Genomic DNA, 20,197 nt, shown 5'->3' on the forward strand with positions numbered 1-20,197 from the left:
AGTGCAGGTTCATGGCACAACTGCCAAGCTATCTGAAAGGTCTTTCATGTGACAAAATCTAAAGGCATTCCAAAAACCTGTTATTCCTCTTAGAATGGTTCTGCGTATTCCCACTTACAATGTGAGTTGTTAGATACTGATAGAGATATACTGCCTCTCAGGGGTGTCCTCTTTTTTGACAGTTCAAATATGGTAACTGTTAAAACTGTTGTTATTGGTATAACATCAGCCAGTCGGATAAGTGAACTGTATATTTGATGGCTGCTCTGCTGTTTACTATTTTTATATGAACCAAGTGTTTCTTAGGCCTGATCTCAGATTCCTTCTAAAAACAGTATCTGCCAATATACTAATTTACCATTTTTTTCCCTCAAAGTCACATACTAATAGAAGACAATCTGCATTACATCTTTTAGATGCCAGAAGGGTTTTAGTATATTATTTTAATAGAACTAAGATTAGGAAGTCATCTAGATTATTTGTTTCTTCTGCTAAAGCCTGTATGGGCCATAGAGTGTCTACTAAAATGATTTCTAGATGGGTTAAAATGCATCATTAAAGGTTACAAGTTGGCAGCAGTCCCAGTGCTTCTATTGTCAGATCTAATTTTACTAGGGACGTGGCAGCATCTTTTGCTTGCCTTAAATGTCTTCCTGCTGGAGAACTTTGTATGGCTACTACTTGGAAGTGCAACCTTACCCTTAACTGAACATAGTATTTTGGATCTGCTTCAAGAGTGGCTAATAAATTTGGTACATCATTGCTTCACTTCTTTAATTAGGACTCTGCTTCCCTCCTTTTTAGTTTTCAGTACTACTTGCTGAAGTTACCCACAAATGGGGATATGCAAAACTGCTCAAAGAAAGAATGAAGGTTACTCATAACCAGAGTTCTTCAAGACTATTCTATACATTCCCACTTCCTGTCCACCTTCCCTTCTTTCTCAAAAAGTCTTCCTGTGGTTTCTCTGGATTGGCTGTGGCAGGAACTGAGGCCCTAAAGGGTGCAGTACTATCTTATGTAGCTCATCCTCATATTTGGAGACACTGAGGAAATGGATACATTGGAGGGGGCATATGTGAGCTCTAAAAGACACTGCTTGGAGAAAGTGCTATCTGTAAGCTGAAGGAGGTGGTGCAAAAGTGGGAATGTGCAAAATCATCTCAAAGAACTATCATTACAAGCAAATAACCTTCATTTCCCCAAGGAGAAGGAAACCTTTGTTTAAGGTTTCTTGTCTTACCATAATATCCCCTTTGGACTCAAAGAGGGAGTGCAATGCATATTCTGAATTAGTTCCTCCACCAGGTAACACACTTGAACAGCACATATTTAAGAGGTCTTCCACTGTGAGAAATAAAAGAGGTCCCATTAAATACTGCAACATGACAGCCAGAAACCGAAAACCAAGGATTCTGTAAAGCCAACTCAAACACAACACAGTGTAAAGTTTTCATTCTGAAATCCACATAGTTTTTTAGTGTTTGCACTGTACTTTTCTGTAACAATTTCTCAAATGCATCAAATATTGAAATAACCTTTTCAAAATAAAAAAAAAATTAGAGAATGAGAAATAAGTGGAGATTTCTACAGTGGACATAGTGTTTACTGAAAAAAATTTCAAATGGCAAAATACACTACCTCTTTGTTGGAAGACTTTGTTTTCCAGTTCTGGCCATGGTTTCCAAACCAAAGTTGCCTTATGCGTATCTTTCCTCACTGATGATCGGTCTTGTAGTTCAGGAATATCAGCCTGGAATCTTGATCCAATATTGATATGTCTGTAAAGAAATAGAGATTCCAAGTACATGATTTATAGAAAAAAGAGGAGTAATATTGCCTTTTGTTTTATGCCACAAAAACAATTACACAGCTGGGACAGTCCCCAGGAATATCCAGAGTTGTGAGGCCTCCTCAACATGAATAAGCCCTGTCTGTACCTGCCAAGAGTCAGGTCTCTGACAGCCTAGATCACAGACAGATAAGTACTCTCTCATCAGCCTGTTAGGGCTCCCCTGTCCATCTGCAGGCAAGCAATAGATAATAAGCCAATGTCCAAGCATTCCTCTGGAGCGCCCAGTCCTTGTTCCATCAAATACTCACAAAATTCACAGATTCACTACTCTCAAAGGAATAGCACACAGGTTACTAGTTAAACTCATGGTCACCACCCACTTAACGCACAGCATATATAGGAGATGAGAATAGCTTATAAATTTAAGTTTAGGCCTTAGCAGGCATGTTGTAAGTTACAAAATATCTTTTTTCAGTAAAAATGAGAACATGTTTATTATCAAAGAGCAGAGATTCAAATGATATCAAAGAATATCTGAAACAAACTTATAACATGCCTGCTAAGGCCTAAACTTAAATTTATAAGATATTCCCATCTCCTACGGGACAGAAGAATCCAAGTTCTTTCCCCCCAGTGCTTTAAACCACGATGTCTGTCACCACCCTTTCATTAGATCAAGCCCACCGGCAGCTTGTCTTCACAGCCTGAAAGATGACACCTGTACTTTCACACCCCAGTTGTACTCCCATAAGTTCAATGTCTTTATTTATTAGCAGGACAATCCCTGCTGTTTTTGTTTTTTCCTGCAGCACTCACATTCTATTCAGTAGCACTTAATTCAATATGCAATGGCCAGTCAGGGAGATAAGTGTCTCCCGCTTGGAAGAATTTGCCTGCACGCTATCTCTGACCAGTTTTTAACTCCAAGGTCTGAAAGACATAATTTTTAGCATAGATACACAACTCCTGACATACTATCAGCAGATACATCTTGCAATTATTATGACCACTGGCATGATCTATTTTGGTGAAGACTGGGGAACCCTGTACACCTGTGGACCTCTGTGCCCTCCACTAGTGGGAATCAAGAAGTACTTGTGTCACACAAGCCGTGTCTACACGTGCACGCTACTTCGAAGTAGTGGCACTAACTTCGAAATAGCGCCCGTCACGGCTACACGTGTTGGACGCTATTTCGATGTTAACATCGACGTTAGGCGGCGAGACGTCAAAGCCGCTAACCCCATGAGGGGATGAGAATAGCACCCTACTTCGACGTTCAACGTCAAAGTAGGGACCGTGTAGTCGTTGCGCGTCCCGCAACTTCGAAATAGCGGGGTCCGCCATGGCGGCCATCAGCTGAGGGGTTGAGAGACGCTCTCTCTCCAGCCCCTGCGGGGCTCTATGGTCACCGTGGGCAGCAGCCCTTAGCCCAGGGCTTCTGGCTGCTGCTGCTGCAGCTGGGGATCCATGCTGCATGCACAGGGTCTGCAACCAGTTGTCGGCTCTGTGGATCTTGTGTTGTTTAGTGCAACTGTGTCTGGGAGGGGCCCTTTAAGGGAGCGGCTTGCTGTTGAGTCCGCCCTGTGACCCTGTCTGCAGCTGTGCCTGGCACCCTTATTTCGATGTGTGCTACTTTGGCGTGTAGACGTTCCCTCGCTACGCCTATTTCGATGTGGTGCTGCGCAACGTCGATGTTGAACATCGACGTTGCCAGCCCTGGAGGACGTGTAGACGTTATTCATCGAAATAGCCTATTTTGATGTCGCCACATCGAAATAGGCTACTTCGATGTAGGGTTCACGTGTAGATGTAGCCACAGTCATAATAGCATGACATGAAATTGTGCCAGACATTCTTACAACATAATATTCAATGAACTCTATCATCACTGAGGCAAATGCTGTATTATAAAGACTTAATAAAAGAGCTGTGCCCAGTTTCAACATAATTTAATTGGACACCAAACAGGTCTTAAAGAGAGGTAGAAATGATGGATATCATTACTGTATAGAGAATAGGCCAGATGCAGGTCAGTTATACCTCTTGTCCAGTAGGAGATGACACATCTCAGCAGAGAACTGGCAGTGATAATACTGTCTGTCCTCTCTTGATATCACACCAGGGGAAGGGAAGTTTAACACCTTCCACAGGAGAGCTCCAAGGGAAGTAATGAGTCAACATGCTGCTGGAATGCCAGGGTGATACACTTTTCCAGCCAGCACGTTACTTTTGTGACCTTATTGGCCCTTTGTAGCTCTCCCCTGTGTAAGAGAAGCCATGGCTGGTTTGCACTGCCACAATCTCGCCTTTGGCAGGCTTTCTGCTGACAGTGAGCTAGGCCAGTGTTTACACGGGTCCAATCTTGAGTGTCTCCAGCCAAGAAATATGGTATTACCTGCATTGTTCAAAATATATGAGCCCACATTCTCTAGGTGAGAAACGGTGAAGTTGGCTGAAGTAGGTTGTAAAGTGATACACATTAATAAATTTTTCTTACGGTTCTATATCAACAGTCTGTTCCCCAGGGCCTGGAGTCACTGGAATGCTGCTTCCATCAATACTATCTGAAACAGAAACACAGATTTGATATTCTCCATTTAAACAGCTATTTTCTTAACTAGCACATCAATTTTGGTCCTTCACTATCCCCAAAAAATCAACAGAAACATCAGGTTATAGCCGGTGCATTGGCATGAATGTACCAGAGCCCTAAGAAACCAAGTCCAGTTTGTCTGGGCATAGCTGCAATTTTCAATAGCACCAATTTCCACACTGATGACAGCTGTGATTTGTTTTAGATTTTCCTTTATAATCTACATGCTTGGTTGTACATGTTAGCTTTGTACCTTTTACCATCCTATCACCCATCTCCTCACTGGGTCTCCTGTTATAATATGCTAAACCCACACTCACCTCCTCCAAGTTCCTCCTCCCATCAATTCTTCTATTTCCCTTCTCAGTAATAATCCCACAGACTCTTTTAATTGATCTATTGTCCTATGACTTGTTTAAATCATAAACTATGGGTCAAATAATATGTACTAACATTCTGATAATAAAGCACCGAGAATATATTTATAGCTCTGTAGCAGTGATGCTGCAAATCAGTGAAACAACATAATTACAAGAAACAAAAATAAAAAATAAAAAACAAAAAAAAAAACCCACCACAACCAATTCCTCAAAATCCAGGTCATCTGTCACAGTGTTACTGCATCTTTGAACAAACTAAGGAATAGAGTTTAAGACGAGTTTCACCCGGTTCTGGACTACTTGTTAGAATTAGGATAAGGCCAAAATCAAGCTCTGATCACCTAGAAAGAGCAGGAAGTGAGAAGAGAGCTTGCAGGACATGGGACTAGGACAGGCAACAAAACAACTTCATAAATTGGAATTCAGGGCCTACCAGAGAACAAATCAAAGAGACAACTTTACTCATTCATTCTGACAGTTTGAGAAAGCTAGCAGTCAAATTCTTACACTATTAAGGGCCGTGTCTACACTAGCCCCAAACTTCGAAATGGCAACGCAAATGGCCATTTCGAAGTTTACTAATGAAGCGCTGAAATGCATATTCAGCGCTTCATTAGCATGCGGGCGGCCGCGGCACTTCGAAATTGACACGTCTCACCGCCACGTGGCTCGTCCCGACAGGGCTCCTTTTCGAAAGGACCCTGCCTACTTTGAAGTCCCCTTATTCCCATCTGCTCATGGGAATAAGGGGACTTCGAAGTTGGCGAGGTCCTTTCAAAAAGGAGCCCCGTCGGGACGAGCCACGTGGCGGTGAGACGTGTCAATTTCAAAGTGCCGCGGCCGCCCGCATGCTAATGAAGCGCTGAATATGCATTTCAGCGCTTCATTAGTAAACTTCGAAATGGCCATTTGCGTTGCCATTTCGAAGTTTGGGGCTAGTGTAAATGTAGCCAAGGGGATCAATAATGTGCAGAAGATGGGAATATAGTAGGAGAGGAAAGAGCGTTAACAGCAACATGTCCAGATAATGGAAGACTGCTGATGGAGTATGAAGGGTGCATTACCTAGTGTTTTTGACCAGAAGTTGGTGGCTGTAAAACAAGGAGGGGGGATCTTTAGGGATCCAGGACACAAGAAAATTTAAAATATACTTATTTTTCTTTTGGGTTGCAGAATAAATGTAATGATCCAGTAAATAAAATCTTAATTCTTATCACCTGAACCACACTGCTAACTACATCATGTATAGGTTTTGCAAAATTACATCAACAGAAATGTGCCTACTGAAATTTTGAGGAATTATTTTGCTTGCACAGTTAATTTATAATAAAACACAGATTAAGTTCTCTAACACACAGGGAACCATTTTTAAGTTACATAAGATGTGACTTCTACATTGGACAGACTCTCCCAGCCTAGCTAATATGGCTTATAACCCATACACGTTTTCTATGCATATACCACATAAAAATTTAGATAACAGTATCTTGGCAGATGTATGATGGGCTTTAAACAAAAAAATTAAAATGGCAATCCTGTAGAATGATGTTATAATCAAACATTTCTTCACCTGAACTGAGTAAATGCTTAAGCCAAACAGCTATCAAATCCCAAAACAGGTGGCACCCTTGCCTCACTTGAAGAGGCTCCCCTTCAGTCATGAACACTGTGTCCTTTGAAATAAATATGTTCTGATATTCCATTTGAAAATTACCTGTTTCCTGGTTTCAACCCAACCCTATAAAATCTAGAAGAGACGTACATACCTGTAAAAACAGACTTTGTTGAACAGGAAAAGTAACAGTAGTTTGTGTGTGTGTGTCTTGTCCTTCTCCCAAGATGATTATTCCAAAACAGAAAGCACACAGGGAATATAATATAACAGTATTTTATGTAAGATGTGAATTTGGGGTCAGAGAAAGTGATATATTAGATAAAATACTTACTGGATCGACATAGGAGCACCCGTGGAGTAGGCGTCAGAGGAGTAAGTGGCAGCTGGGGGTGAGATGCATTGTGAGATGATGTGATAACGCTGCTGAAGAGACCAGATCCGTGACGTACTGGGCTAAGCATAGGTGGTGGGGTATAGGGAGGAAACTCAAGTGTCCTGTTTAGGAGATGGTCTCCTAGTATGCGGGGAGAGCGAAGCTGGCTTTGATACAGCGTAGCTCCTGAGTAGGATGCACTGAAGTTGAAGGAAGGAGGAGGTATGAAGAGTGGCTCAGGTCTATGTCGATATTTTTTCTTGTCCTGCAGGGGTTTGAAGTCTTCTTCCAATTTTGCAGCACTTTGATGCTGTTTTCCGCTAAGTTCCTAAATGAAATTTACATAGTATTCAAATATGGAGCTACGACTCATTTGGGTTACATTAAATACAATTTCCAAAAGCCAATGGTAACATCAATGACAGGAAAGCTGTTAGTAACTAACAGTCATTCAGGGCCCTATATGGAATAAGGCTGACACTTTCAGTCTTTTTTTTTTTTTTTTTTTTTTTAAAGGATCAACAGGTGCCCTTGTGACCAAAGACCAACATCATAATTGGTACTAGTTGGCACTCCTAAGACAGAGGACATTAACGACCTTAGGGTGAGGGGATTTCTGTTATTCTAAGGAACAGTAACTGTTTTGCTTCAATCACATTGGCTACACCTACACTACAGAGATCTTTCAAAAAAACTCCTCCGGAAGATCTCTTCCAAAAGAAGCTCTTTCGAAAGAGAGCGTCCACACACAAAAAAGCAAATCAAAATAGCGACCTGCTCTTTCGAAAGAGAGTGCCCACAGAGCCTCTGCTCTTTCAAAAGAACAAGCCAGGGATTGAAAAATCAGGCCCCATGAGGACCGCTCTTTTGAAAAAAGGACCTGCAGAGTGTCTACACATGCTTTCTTTCCAAAGAAGCTTTCGAAAGGGGGCGCTCTTCCTTAAATGGGAAAGGAAGAGTGATTTCAAAAAGAGCACAACATTCTTTCAATTTACTTTTGAAAGAACACTTTTTGTGTGTAGACGCTCCATGGGATACTTTGAAAGAACCCCATTCTTTTGAAAAATCTTTCAAAATAACTTGCTAGTGTACATGCAGCCATTGTGTTTCAAGCCTTACAATGAAAGGGCTCAAAGATTGATTTATAAAGTTAGGATTTTTTAATGAATTCTTTTTGAATGCAAACAAAATTAAACTAAACACCTGGCAACAGCAGTGCACAGTAAAATGAACTGAATAGTAATTAGTCATTCCATTGTGTCCCAGTGTTAAATATTTAGGTTTCCATATAGTACTAGAGAAAGCATTCAGCATTCATCCAAGGAACAGTCTCTGGAAGTTCACGGAATTAGAGAGCTAATTCTGAGCTATGAGGCCAAGAATATGAGAGTCTTAATTTAATATTCAGTGTGATGTCGCAGCATGTAAAACAATGGTTCATGGCAATTTAGTTCCAGTGCCTTATTTCACTCCACTTTATTTCACTCCATCTTTTTCCAAGCTTATTTGAAATAGGGTATTTTGGCATTTGGCATTGTTTAATGTCAAAATAATGCGCTACTTTGAAGGATCACTTACTCTTCCTGCAATGAGGACTACAGAGATGCCATAATAGCATGCCTGTTATTTTGAAAAACTTAACAGGTACATTTCACAGACACGAATAGATATTTTGAGATACCAATGATATCCCAAAATAGCTCTCCCACGTAGACAGACCCTAAGTAACTGCATCGCCTTCACTGCTCCAATACATTTCCACTCCTATTGTGTGTATGAAAGCAGAGATCAGAATTCTGTGTTCATAATCTGAACATGTAACAAACAGGACAGCATGAACAATCATGCGTAGATCAGTGCACAAGTGGCCAATTCAGATATCTAACTGACCTTTGCAGACTCAGTCACTACAACTGCATTCACAAGAGTGGTAAATGTGCATACAGAACCCTACACATCTGGCCCAGAATCTGCACGGAGCACACTGAAGGCCTCAGCTATACCACCTCATTCCTCTCTAAGGAGATTAGAAAGAAAAACTGTACTGCTGAGCTATCAATGAATGCTGAGATGCTGACTTAGTGTTACTAGGAAAGATGGAAGTCTGTACTAACTTAAAGAAAGAGAAGGAGGGAAATTCATTTTTAAAACAAGAGAGTTTGTGCGTGAGTGAGAATATGTACGTGTGTAATAAATTCACAAATATCATTAGAAATCATCGATGACTGTTCACATTCTCCCCAAACTAAGCCACTCAACTCAAGAAAGCCAGCAAGTATTAATCATCTTCATCATTTTTTCTTTTAGGTTTAAGTCATCCCAATGTTTTAACACATAGTTAAGATATATGCTGAAGTGGGGAAAAGAAAAAAAGATGATCTCATTGTACGTGCTTGTGGGTAGGTAACATTTTGTGGCTAGTTTTAGTTAGACCACACAGGTTTACTAACAAATATAAGATGCTATTTTATCTACTGCAAAAATGATACCCAAATATATTTTACTTCAGAACAGCAAGAAAGTACCTGCTGCATTTAAGCAACAAAGCAAACACAAAGAAGCACAAATAGGAAAAGGGTGGAAGGTAATAAATCCCTTTGTTTTAGTGGGACAGAAAATCCCTGCACTAACATTTCAAACAGCTTGTTTTATTTCTTAGTATAGATCTTCCACTAAAAATTAAATTAATATTCCTGGATGGCAGAAGAGGAATAACTGACAAGATAGTACAGGCCTTTACCTTTGGTTTGTTAGGTGTAAGCCATGCTGATTTATTAAAGTATCCCAGAGTACACATATTTTAAAATGTAACTGCACTAAAACCAAAGGGATTTAAAAAGCATCACAGCACAGTTAGTAGCAAGAAGGGCAGCACTCACAGAAGATGAGCAGGGGGTAGACACTTTTGGACTGCACGGTGGAGAATAAGTCATCTTCATAAGAACTGGCATCTCATCATCTGACACAGAATTGGCAGGCTTGTCTTTGACTGTGGTACTGTTGGTAGAGGGCTGCACACTGGGCTCAGGTGACAGAAGCTTTACAGGGACAGAAACAGGCATGACGATAGGCGCGAGGTTATCCACCTCTTTAGGCGGCTGCTGTTGTGGCAGTTTCTCTCCTTCATCCTGTACAGACAATTACAGGCTTTCAGCCTCAGTCAGAGAGGGTTCCCACTGGATTTACAGACTATTAAAATGGTATGAAAATGTATTCATTATGGTCTTGAAAGAGATGGCTGTGGTGTGAAACAAACAGTAGCACCACTTCTCAAACTGCATATAACCGGCCAGATAATTGTGACTTATACATAGGATTCAGCCTCAGTGCTAAAGAACCACGTAACATTTTTAAAGATGAACTTCCAAGAGGAAAAAATACATTTGTGCTCTTTACATTCCTTCTTTATGCTGAACCAAGGCAGCAAAAAGATTTCTTTGCAAAAAAACCTAAATTCAGATCTTGTCTAATCTGGAGAAAACAGACAACATAAGAATACGATTATGCCATCAGAGATATCAAGGCAACACATCCTGAGAAAATAAGTTATTTTTAGTCAGGTCAATTAAACTCATTTTATGTTTGTTTTTTGTAAAGATCAGTTTAATTGAACACTTGGCAGAAAAGCTCTCTGTTCAAGATTCAACTCTTCTTCTCTTTCAATTAAGTCTTGAAAACATTTCCAACATATGTCTATCACCCAAGGAGCCCAGCTAAAAATAAGGAAGACAAGATTTCCCAATCCTGACATTTTTAGTGCATTAAGTAGTAAAATAAAACTTGATAAATATTTGTAGGGCTTCTTTATTCATTACAAAAACAAGCACAAAACTGTCTTTTCTCCCCTCTGACAGTTACCTTAAAGCAAGGCTCTTGACCTATGTATAAACAGAACTATAAGTATTTCCATTAAGCTAGAAGATAGCGGAACTGAAACAAAAATAGGAAAAAAAGTATGCTGACAGAAAAGCAAAGCAAGCAGCAAACATCAACATGAAAAGAAGAGAAACAAATATCAAAGTAAAATGAACTGCTACCTGTTTAAGACTAGGAGATGCTCTTACTCCTCCATGTGATCTCATGTGACCATTAAGGGCTGGTAAACTCTTAAATTCCTTCAAGCATATTGAACATGTTAGCTTGCTCTTTATATGGGATCTCTCAGGAAATATTCCTTTGTTTGGGCCACTGTTTATACAGGAAGATAAAGGAGAAATCAGTTTGCCAGATGTCAGATATTCCCTTTCACTAAGAGCCTTTTATCTGAGGATTTCAAAAGCAATTTGTAATTCAATTGTAATTTAACCATAAAGCACTTCTATCAGGTAGGTAAGCAAAGAAACTAGGACATATACAGAAAGCTGTCTGTGCTATAGCCTAGCCTACCCATTCCCAAACTAAAGGGGAAAGGAAGTGGTAAACAGGACTCTCTCAAGATGTGGTCCACCAATATGGGCTAGGACCAGAACTGTACTTCAAATGACTCATGTTTCCCTACCCATCTAGCAATAACAAGGAGAATGACAGACATAAATGCCATTAACTGTGACAGACAATTGTGCTAGCATGTGATTATCCTCATAGTACTGATGGGCCTTAAGAATAACTAATGGCTTTCTTGCTGAAATTTGCTGCCAAAAATGGAAATCTAAACAATATAGCAATGATCCACTGAATGAATGAGAGCAGCATTAGATGCATGCTGTTCCCTGCCTTCACTCATTTTAAAGAAAAAGAACGCTCCAAAATAATTTGAATTTATTGCTACAGAGATTGCACTTGTTTATATTTCATGTATACAACCTTACCTGTTATACTTCCCACAACACTTTTCAAGATCAGCTGAGAACACCTTTATTCAATTGCAGTACTAATTTATAAATAACCATAAAATACTTTCACCAAGTAAGAAATCTACATCAAACTCATAATACCTTGGTTCAGGGGACAGTGGCTGCAGTCTGCCATCTGATAGTTGAATCTGCTAGCAGAAGGGGAAAAAGAAAAATATTTTTCAAGGACTAGCAAAATAAGAAGTCTTAACAGCTTTGTTCTTATTTTTAAATTACTTTCACATTTTATGTCAATGCAGCAAATGATAAAAGGCTTTGATAATTGACAGCCCTGGCAAATGCCATCCTACATTTATCCACAAAACGAGTATACCACTGACTGATGCCTCTCCAAACTGCCTTACGCTTACCTGCCAACGTGCTCCGCAGCACTGATTATGTGACAGAATAACAGCCTCTCCATGTCCTTGGTATTTCTGGGAAGACTACCAGAGAGGCTGCAAATTAGCGACATATACGATAGCATTTTTGGAGCTTGAAATATTGGCCCATCAGGAACTGGACTGACACTGCCAACTCATTTTAAAACAGGCCAATGAATATCACTCAACCTAAAGCAAAATCAATGACTTACAGGTGAAAGACCCATTTCCAGTCCCTTGAAATGTTTCACCTATGCCCATGCCTTGACTCAGTGAGTCCCCTGCAATTGTTTCCTTTGTGTGAAGCACAGTCATTATTCAATGAGGCCTGTATGAATGCAAGTACATACCTGAGACCAAACAGCACCAGGAGACTCTTGCTGGGACCCTTTGCTATTGAGATGGATACCCAGTGGTGTTAAAAGAGTTCTGTGGGTACCAGTGTTACCTACAGAATTAATTTCCTGGTGTGTAGTATCTTCTACTGCCTCTGCCACACTCAGGCCAACGTGGGAGTTCATTAGAGGTTGAGACCTGTTGTCATTCTGGTATTGCTTTTGTTGATCTGTGTCTTCTTGTTGCTGTTGCTGCTGCTGCTGCTGCAGTATACTTTGTGAATACAAATGCCTATACTGCTGCTGTGGATCTTGATAGAAATACTGAGGCATTGTTCCCAACTGTATGAGCTGTACAGGATGAGCCTGATCCTGCGAGAACTGGTGTGTTTCATGCACTGCTTTGGGATCAGGATCTCTATGATATGAAGGAAGTTGCAGTTGCATCTGTTGCTGCTGCTGCTGTTGCAACTGTAGTTGCTGCATAACTGGTTGCGTTTGATAATACTGAGCTATTTGCATTGGACACTGCCTCTGTTGTTGCTGCCGACTTTGTTGATGCTGCTGGATCTCTTGCATTGACCCCCTCTGCTGTCCCTGCTGTGGCTGCTGCTGCATATAATATTGAGTCTGCTGCAACTGGTGTATCTGTTGCGGCAACAGTTGTTGAGGTTGGATTTGCTGCACATGTGGCTGTCCTTGTTGCAGTGCAGAATGCATTTGTATTTGGGATAAATGTTGCTGATAATCATAATACAACTGCTGTGGGTGCTGCATGACTTGCATTTGCTGCTTTTGTTGAGTGCTTGCAAAATTCTGATGTACTTGCTGTGGCCCCTGCTGATATCTTTGCACAGTGGAAGTTACAGATTGTTGCTCAACAGCAGGCTTCTGAGACAGCAGCTGCCTAAGTGCACTATCACTGGCATTGTCCATCACTGAAGACTGAGTATGCAAGACCTGAGCCATATTGTTTACTTGAATTCTTAAATTTTGATTAGCAAATACTTGGGTAAAAGAGTCCAATTTATGTAAAACTCCACTAGTAACTTTTTGTGACCGAAGTTCGTTGGGTTGAGAATAGGAATATTGGTAGCCATCAACAGATTCACTCTGCCCTAATGGGCTCCACATTGCATTCTGATTATTCAGATTGTTCCTTATGGGGACATGGTTTCCTGAGCCAGAATGTGTCCAACTTGTTTGTCGAGAGGAGTCCGCTGATCCAATGTTTTTTGAACCTACATTCAAAGCTACGCTGTCTCTTGAATCCTGGGAGAACTGGGGAGAGAGGGGAGAGGCCTGAGAAGCATCCATGCCTGATGTTCCATAGGTGTGATTTAAAGGGGTGAGAGAGTTCATTTGGTGTGGTTGGTAATACAAATTCTCACCGCTGTTGGCAGTGTGGTTAGGTTTGTATAATTGCTGATCCCCCATTTTAGGTCACCTCTATCTTGACTTTACAGGCACAAAAACCATAAACTTGTAGACCCTGAGATATTCCAAGTAAAACAAAAAAAAAGCTAGAATCTGATATTATTCAGCTTGTTCATTTACACTACAAAGATTAATTCCTTCTGGTTTGTTGGCAATTCCAATTTCAGAATGATGTTGCTTCACATCTTCAAAAAGACCAAAACACAAATCTTGAACAAAACCAGATTCACTATGCCAGATACCTGTGAAGTACAAAAGAAATAGTTTAGTGCAGTCAACAAAACTTTTGCAGTTTCCTTCAGCAGAACTCAGATTTCACTAGGGAACCCATTCCATACTTGTGTTCTCAAAAAAACAGAAATTCCAGTACATTCAATGGGGCCGACTCCAAAATTAAGAGCACATTAAGCACAGTCAGTCTTAGCATTTTTAGTAACTTGTTTAAATCAATTACTTTTATTCATGTATTTATTTAAATCATGATTTAAATCACCTTGATCTAAAAGCAATCCATCCTGAATTGAACAGCTGTAATAGCATTCCACACAGAAAGACAGACACACTTTTAGCTGTACATATCTAAATACTCCAGTACTGTTTTTAACCAGAGATAAAATGAGGAAGAAGCTAGTTTTTGGTGTTCTCAATTGCTAGTCAGAGACAGCTGATACAAGCATAGTACATGCTACGTCACAAACTCCTGCAGATATCAGAAATAGCTCTACCATGTCTGATAACACAGCCGAAAGGAAGCGATGGCTTAGAATCTAGGGGCTTGTTGACACCATCTCCCTACTTTGAGGGGAGGATGGTAAGTAGGTGTCGCGAGATTATTAATGAAGTACTGAGCTGAATATGCAGCACTTCATTAAGCTAATTCTCCCCCCACGGCAACTTCAAAGTGCCAGCTTGCATGTAGCCACGGCTAACCCACCGGTACTTCAAAGTGCCTGGGCAACTTTGAAGTCCCTTTACTCCTCAAAATTTTGTAAAGAGACTCAAAATTTAAGTAAAGGGACTTCGAAGTTGTCCAGGCACTTTGAAGTACCGGCAGATCAGCCACAGCTACATGCAAGCTGGCACTTCGAAATTTAACCCTTTGAAGTTGCCACAGGGGAGAATTAGCTTAATGAAGTCCTGCATATGCAGAGCAGCACTTCGTTAATAATCTCCCGACACCCTACTTACCAGCCTCCGTTCAAAGTAGGGAGGTAGTGTAGACACACTCTATGCACCAGCAATGAGTTGTAGGGATGTGGGAAAATGGGGTTCAGTATAATTCAATGGATTCTGATTCTGAAACAGATTCAGGATTAATAATGGCTCAAACTCACCATACAACAACGTGAGGGAACATTTTATTCCATATTAGCTTTACTAACATTAGGGAGGCATGGAAGGAAGAACAAGTCTGCTATTGGAATGACTGTCACAGGGGCATATTATGCAAGGCTAGTGTGTTTGTTAAAGTGAAAATAAAATCACAAGAGTGGTTACACTAATCACCTCTGTGTACACAGAACCATTTACTCATATTCTATATGGCTTTCAGTAACTGCTAAAACAAATCAAGCTAGCCAAATCATGAAGCGGTAACAGTACACACTGTCACAAGCAACTTCATGTAGCGCACACAGCAAGTACCAAGTTCTAAATTTCTCTGCTCTCTCCCCTTTTCTCTGTTGTCCACAAACACCTTAATATTTTAATAAAAAAAAAAAAGTCAAGTAGCACTTTAAAGGCTAACAAAATAATTTTTTAGGTGAGCTTTCGTGGGACAGACCCACTTCTTCAGACCATAGCCAGACCAGAACAGACTCAAAATTTAAGGCACAGAGAACCAAAAATAGTAATCAAGGTTGACAAATCAGAAAAAAAAATTATGAAGGTGAGCAAATCAGAGAGTAGAGGGGCAAGGAGTCAAGAATTAGATTAAGCCAAATATGCAAAAGAGCCCCTATAGTGACTCAGAAAATTCCCATCCCGGTTCAAACCACATGTTAACGTGTTTGTTCGTTTGTTTGCCATTTGTTTAATGTGTTTGTTAATGTGTTTGAACCAGAATGCGAGTTTTCTGGGTCATTATAGGGGCTCTTTTGCATACTTGGCTTAATCTAATTCTTGACTCTCCCCCCAACTCTCTGATTTGCTCGCCTTCATAACTTTCCTTCTGATCTGTCAACCTTGATTACTGTTTTTTGGTTCCCTGTGCCTTAAATATTGAGTCTATTCTGGTACGGCTATGGTCTGAAGGAGTAGGTCTGTCCCACAAAGCTCACCTAATTAATTATTTTGTTAGCCTTTAAAGTGCTACTTTACTGCTTTTTTGTTTTGATAATATATAGACTAGCACGGCTTTCTCTCTATTACTTAATATTTTAATAGACCGGTCCATCCTGAAAGCTCTCATTTATCTTCCATCCTTGTTTACTGTAATTCACTGTAAATTAACTGATTTACAAGTGTTTCCACAATTTTGGATACAACTTTTAAGAAAAACAAAAACATTTTATGGAATGGAACCATCACACGCTCTCTCTACATACACAAAACACAGGAATTTGTTCTGAAGCAGTTGGAGCAGCTACTACATACAGACATCTAAAGACATTACCTGTATACTCCAGCTTGAACTGTGTCCCTCAGTCCTTTCTTCTCCCTAACTTAACTGCTCCCCGCCAAAGACTGTGTATGAATAATTCAGCATTTAATGCTTGGAGGAGGAGGAGTCTGAACCAAGGGGACAGAAGTGCAGGTGCTGATGAACCATCACCAGCTGCACATGAACAGCATACAAAGTTTACTAATGCTGTACAAACACTCTTGTGCCAGGTGCAGCCAATAGAGCCCTCTCCATGGTAGAATGACATCTGAGGAAAAACATGGCTTCTGTTGGATGGACAAGACTGTGAGCATGTGCACCACTGCTCAGAAGGTTTGTGAACATTGCACAGAAACATTCTCCATCAGCAACCAGGGGCACGTACATTTACAGTTCTGACAAATAACGCTAACAACCCCTCTAAATTCAGTAGTTCTTCCCACATACCTGATCTGCTGGAGCACCAGTCACCAAATACACAACCAAATCAAATTTTGGTTAACAGACTTTATTTTTTTTTTCTGTACTATCAAATACTTATGCCAAGGAGAGATGTCAGCCACAAAGAAGTTTCGAAGACTTCATATTAAAAATTAGGAAGAGAAACAAAACCAAACCTATATAGAATATGCAAATGGCATAAACATGCTGCATTTTTACACCTATAAGCTATTTACTTTTAGAGAAAAACAGGCATGTGTGTCTCACTAATGCCTAAACATGGAGCAATTTGCAAGTGCTTCTATAACAGAGAGAATAGGAGAATGAATGGTATTTTTGCTGTATATAGTATAAAACACAATTAAGGCAGCTCTCTCTGTTTATTAATAGCACTGGTTTGTGTTGCATACTGTAAGAATCCTCATGCCTGTTAATTTTCTGAGGTGACAAATACTCTTTTTAGTCACTAATTATGACTCATGTTAGTGACACAACTAATGAGTGCAGCCAACTGTCCTCAACAGATAATTAAGTGTAACAGACTATTATAATTTCAAGAAAGAGAGAATATTACAGCATGTATAATTCTTCTCCAGGCACCAAGAATATCAAACTCAATTTATTTACAAAAACAAATTTACTGGCTAAAACCCACATTTGAGGGAGGAGTGCTGGGGCAACAGACATTACAATTTACCCCAGCATCACTGTAGGTAGCTCTGTGTTCCAGAGAGGGGATTCCACCACCCCTGGAACATCCATCAGTCTCCATTTATTCTGGCTGTAAGTAGGAGGTGAGGAATCGGCCTATAATGTGCAGAAGTACAGAAGTCCCTCAATTTACACGAGGCTTGCGTTCCCAGGCACCCTCGTGTAAGTCGCGGAGCACCTTTTTTCCCCAGTGGAACACATGTTCTGCAGCTGGGGAAGCAGCAGGAGCACCCAGAGCTCCTTTTGAAAGGTAAGTCCTGGGGCTGGGGGGCAGTTGGGGAAGGTTAAACCTGGCAGTGGGTTGGGGCCAAGGGAAGACGATAGGGTGTTTAAGCCTGGGGTGGGTTAGGGCTCCAGGGGGACGGGAGGGTAGAGTTCAGCCAGAGCCATGCGTGGGGGTAGGGGCACAGGGTTAAGCTGGAGCCTTGCTTGGGTGGTGAGCCAGGCTGCGGGGGGGGTTTCAACTGGGGCCAGTGGGAGGTGGGGTGAGGTTGAGCCTGAGCCATTCATGGAGGGTGAGGTTGAACCAGAGCTGTGCGCAGGGGTGGTGAGCCTTAGCTGTAATCGGATGGTGAGCTGGATCTGTGCACGGGGGGTTTGAACAGGGTGGGTGGGGGGAGTGTTGAAACAGAGCTGCGCACGGGGGTGGTGAGTCGGTGGAGGGTTTGAACCAATCTAGGGTTTACCATATGAGAAAACACTGTCAAAGATATACAGAGGTTTTGTATTCAAGAAGCAGCAGCCCTTACAAAATAAAGTTACCTCCAGCTTGAAAGGTGGGGCATGTGGACCTTGCTTGTTTGTGTACCAATCTGTTAAAGTTATGAAATATTACATTAATGTGACAATTACTGAAGCAAAGAATGCCTAAAGAATTCTGTAACTATAGGAATCAAAGTTGCAAAATGAGTTCTCACTGGCCTAAGCACTTAAATCATTCCTTTACATCCATACTATCAACACCATGCGCCTGCAAAAGCAGCATTTCTGAAGACATCTTTAGGCTTCCAAACTAATGACTTACTGGGCTTGATTCTGCAGGGTGTTAAGCACTCTCACCTCCTACTGACTTCCACAGGAGGGAAACGTGTAATATCTCACAGGACTGAGCGCTAAATAAGAGCAGTATTTTCCAAATACGACCACCCATTATTTAGACTCTCTAGAAGCTCTGATGAAACTGATCTCTGATAAATTAACTGACAAATCTTTGAAAATATAGTAACAGCAGAGTTTACTTCCCACCTAGAAAATAAAATAATCACTTTATTTATTTAAGAGTTCATGCCTCAATGTCTTGGAGTGTCTTTATAATAGGACATCAATAGCAACCAAATGGCAAAAAAGAGCCAATGGAAAGACATCCTAGAAGCAGTTTATGTTACAAGCTGGTGATTCTTCAGCCTCTATATTCTGCAAAACACATTTCCACAGTCACCTATCAGACTTTCTGACACTACAGAGATAACTTAGTGACCAGAGCATTAAAAGTACAGTGATAAATTAAAGAGTAACACTGTTTACACCACTATTTCTGCAAATTACTTGGTAACAGAAATATTCTTTTAAAAACTGTGGGGAAAACTCCATTTGAATGGGAGTTCAGAAGATTTAAATGGGAACAGGATTTTGCATGAAGTCTCTTCCCAATCTAGCAGCTCTGTTCCCCCTCCCCCCACTGGACTGTATAAATATTCCATTCTGAAGACCATCAGGAAATGCTCCGTAGACACTGGCAGTCCCCAGACTACAGTTTGAGAACCACTTACGAAAATATAAACAGTTCTATCCCAAGTCCAACAAAATAAAAATTACATATTTCAACTCTCTCTCTTCCCCCATTCACACAAATGAAAAAGAACATAAATCTTCAGTCTTCCTGCAAAGGATGACACAAGTTAATTCTGACCTATATTAAATGGAAGAACATTCCAAAATTGTGGGTTCTTCAAACAGACCTTGAACATCTGGCCATTCTAAATTATATTATTAGACAATCACTGGGTCCGAATGTTTTGATATCGCTCTAGGATATGGCGGGGCTGGCAGTACTTTAGGAAGATGTTCCTATATCCCCCCCAGTTTTATCTACAAAATGCAAGCTTTAAAGCACAGTTGGTGAATTTTTCTAGATGTATAAATAATAGATGGGTCACATTTATAGGCCCATACAGCTGTCTCTTGGTTCCCACTTGAATTCTATAGCAAAATTTATTTCAAGAATAACTCAGCATCAAAAACTGTGAGCGGGGAGGCAGGGGAACAGTACTGTATGCCAGTCAGGTTTCAGTTTCTACGCAGTTCGTGGCCAATTGACAAAAAATTGCAGGATAGAGAAGTTGAATCAAACAAGCATACTCATTAGGCCACAGAGTTAAGAAAATAAAGGACTTAAACTGCCCAAATTCTCTCCATGTCCGTAAATCAAAATGTAATCAGATCATATATATTATCTGCTGTATTTTAAGTGTTTACACACTTTTATAGGTGTGGTTTCTCACAATGAAGAGTTATTCTGAAAGAGAGGAATGGAACGTACTATCCCATTCCAGGATGAATTATCACTGTTTCACAGTGTTGACATCCAGTTTTTAAACTCTTAACCATTTCGAATTTATAAATTTCCCCTGCAGGGTATACAGCTGTTGGATAGCGTATATTTATGCTACACCAAGAGTGACAGCAGAAATAACTCAC

At 40.5% G+C, this 20,197-nt stretch overlaps 1 protein-coding gene across 8 annotated transcripts in view; it reads right to left on the minus strand.

Moving 5' to 3' along the window:
• The window catches only part of TRERF1 (transcriptional regulating factor 1), a 150,474-nt gene that overhangs the window by 13,218 nt on the left and 117,059 nt on the right, over positions 1-20,197 (minus strand). For 5 of the 8 annotated variants that reach the window (XM_074989584.1, XM_074989583.1, XM_074989585.1 and 2 more), the window contains 8 exons: positions 12,325-13,988; positions 11,694-11,743; positions 10,797-10,947; positions 9,639-9,887; positions 6,718-7,087; positions 4,296-4,362; positions 1,642-1,781; positions 1,244-1,347 (listed from right to left, as the gene is read on the minus strand). In XM_074989584.1, coding sequence (XP_074845685.1) covers positions 1,244-1,347; positions 1,642-1,781; positions 4,296-4,362; positions 6,718-7,087; positions 9,639-9,887; positions 10,797-10,947; positions 11,694-11,743; positions 12,325-13,746 — 2,553 coding nt within the window. In that variant the 5' untranslated portion in view covers positions 13,747-13,988. The remainder of the gene's footprint in view (positions 1-1,243; positions 1,348-1,641; positions 1,782-4,295; positions 4,363-6,717; positions 7,088-9,638; positions 9,888-10,796; positions 10,948-11,693; positions 11,744-12,324; positions 13,989-20,197) is intronic. The other 3 variants (XM_074989588.1, XM_074989591.1, XM_074989590.1) reach the window with 3 other exon arrangements.

This window comes from Carettochelys insculpta, chromosome 3 (assembly GCF_033958435.1).
Source record: "Carettochelys insculpta isolate YL-2023 chromosome 3, ASM3395843v1, whole genome shotgun sequence".
NCBI classification, from domain to species: domain Eukaryota; kingdom Metazoa; phylum Chordata; order Testudines; family Carettochelyidae; genus Carettochelys; species Carettochelys insculpta.